General features: G+C 36.7%; 1 protein-coding gene across 1 annotated transcript in view; it reads left to right on the forward strand.

Annotated features, from left to right (window-relative positions):
• Window positions 1–2,500, forward strand: part of ift27 (intraflagellar transport 27 homolog (Chlamydomonas)) — a 16,387-nt gene that overhangs the window by 638 nt on the left and 13,249 nt on the right. The window contains exon 2 of the mRNA XM_084078373.1: window positions 2,431–2,500. This exon is cut by the window's right edge and continues 10 nt beyond it. Within this exon, the coding sequence (XP_083934499.1) occupies window positions 2,431–2,500 (70 nt within the window). The remainder of the gene's footprint in view (window positions 1–2,430) is intronic.

Genomic DNA, 2,500 nt, shown 5'->3' on the forward strand with positions numbered 1-2,500 from the left:
GCTTGTAGACCGGCTATTTTCAAATGGCGGAAATGTATATAGAGCTGAAGTGGTTAATGTATGTTTTGTAATAATTATAAAAATGTACACAGTAACTACTAACGTTTTCAAATAATTGAAGTGGAGTAAAAGTACAATATTTGCCTCTGATATGTAGTGAAGTAGAAGTAGAAGTACTGAAAATTGGAAATACTCCAAGTAAAAATACCTCAAAATTGTACTTAAGTAGCCTACTTGAGTAAATGTGAGTAAATGTTACTTTACACAACTGGCAATAAGTTAACAATATCATATATCAAGCTAAGTTAACAAAAAGTCAACCAACACGTCTTTTGTATAGGATTTCCTCTCTAGTTAGTAAGAAAACTTGGAGGATTCTAACAGAGGCCCTCATCCAAGGTCACTTCGATTATGCATGCACCTCATGGTACCACAACACCACAAAGGCCTTAAAAACAAGGCTCCAGACATCCCAAAACAAACTGGTAAGGCTAATCCTTGGCCTTTCATCTACAACTCATCTAACCCCTGCTCACTTTGCTAGGGTCGGATGGCTCAGAGTAGAGGACAGAGTACAGCAACTTGCAATGGGCCTGGTCTACAAGATACACCATAATGTTAAGATACCCATGTACCTGTCAAAGTACTTCAAAAGCACAAATGAAGTCCACAATCACAACACCAGAGGTAGCTTCACTGATCACGTCCAAACCAGATTTAGCACAAACAAGGGGTTGAATTCGTTCTCCTGCTATGCAACACACATGTGGAATGCCCTACCAAAAGCAGTGAAAGAGAGTAAAACCCTACTCTCCTTCAAAACCTCCCTAAAAGAGTACCTTCAGGTGGCTGCAATTCAAAACTGGCCCCTGTAAAAGTCATAAACTAACCCCCCCCTTTTTCCTTGAACATTTTACTGTAGTGTACATATTTTAGTTTTTCTTATTTTTCAATTAGTAAACTGTTTATATAATGTTTTGCATAGTAGTGTATATATGTCTGTCATTTAATGTCCTAAGCCATTAGGCTTTCATAGGCTTTTCAATCCTATTTAGTTGACCTTGTATTTAAACTGTACTTTCATGTGCTTTTTTTCTGCAAATTTCTAAATAAAGTATTCAATCAATCAATCAATCAATCAATCAATCAAGCTCTTTCCGTCCAGTGATAAGCAGTGTGCCTCTGACTATAGATTTATCACAGAGTGCACACGATTCACAGTAATGTTCTCCTCCTGTTTTTGAAAGTATTGATTGTCAATCAATCAGATTGATTGAATACTTTATTAACAGTTTGCAAAAAGTACAGTGGTACGATTATACAATGGTGCTAAAACTAAAAAGATAACACAAAAATCCCTAAGGGATTTGTTTCCATTGTGGTCCTGTAATCAATCTCTGGGTTTGATGTTAAATATAATCAACACATAATATGTGTTGATTACATTTAACATTAAACCCAGAGATGGTTAATTTATTAGACAAATCCTGCTAGTAAGTTTGAGTTTTATACCAGGCAGCAATCATAATTTTGTCCCTACTGCTATGTTGAAACTGGGTGGAGAATAAGTATATAGCCTGCAAATCACAACCATACACAAACATGCCCACACATTATTATAAAGTAATTTGTAACTTAACCTGGATCAGGGTAGGCAACCTTAGGCACGGGTGCCAACATTGGCACAGGGGAGGGTGATCAATGGGCTGGCACACTGGCATAAGTGTAAGAGAGAGGTTTTTTCTTTTTAAATTAAATATTAAAAAAAAGGTTTAGTCAGTTAAATTAAGTCCCCCTCACATCTGTATGCAAATGACATTCTGCAAATAATTCTACATTCATTCAAACTCCTATAACTCTGACTGGGGAGGGAGGACATATTTCTAAAGAAGACAAAAATAAAGGTTGTTATGTATATGGACAATCAAAATCAGTTGGAAATATTACATTTTGATGTGTGTCATAATTAACCCATTGAAACGGGGAAAGCATCTGTGTCATTTTAGATTTTAGCTATACTGTATCATGTATAGCACATTGGTTGGCTATTCAAAAATAGCATATCTACAAGCTCATAGCACTATGAGCTTGTAGATCTGCTATTTTTGAAAAATCTTTGAATATGTATACATATTTTTTAAAGCAAACATTTTAACTCAAATCTTTTCTTCTGGGGATCCTTGACATGAAAACGTTTGAGCACCACTGATATAGTAACAAACTGTTCGGATTTAGAAGACATTGTTTAGAACCGGCCTCAGCAATGGGTTAAACTTCATGTTGATATGGCACACTGACTATCAAGAAAATGAAAACATGACACTTCATGTCAAAAAGGTTGCCGACCCCACTAAACCTTGATCTTACTTTCTCTCTCTCTGTGTGTGTGTGTGTGTGTGTGTGTGTGTGTGTGTGTGTGTGTGTGTGTAGGGGATGCTGCAGTGGGGAAAAGTGCTCTGGCTCAGATGTTCTGCAGTGACGGTGCACACTTCCAGAAGAA

Source organism: Gymnoscopelus microlampas (genome assembly GCF_963454915.1).
Source record: "Gymnoscopelus microlampas genome assembly, chromosome: 2".
Lineage (NCBI taxonomy): Eukaryota > Metazoa > Chordata > Actinopteri > Myctophiformes > Myctophidae > Gymnoscopelus > Gymnoscopelus microlampas.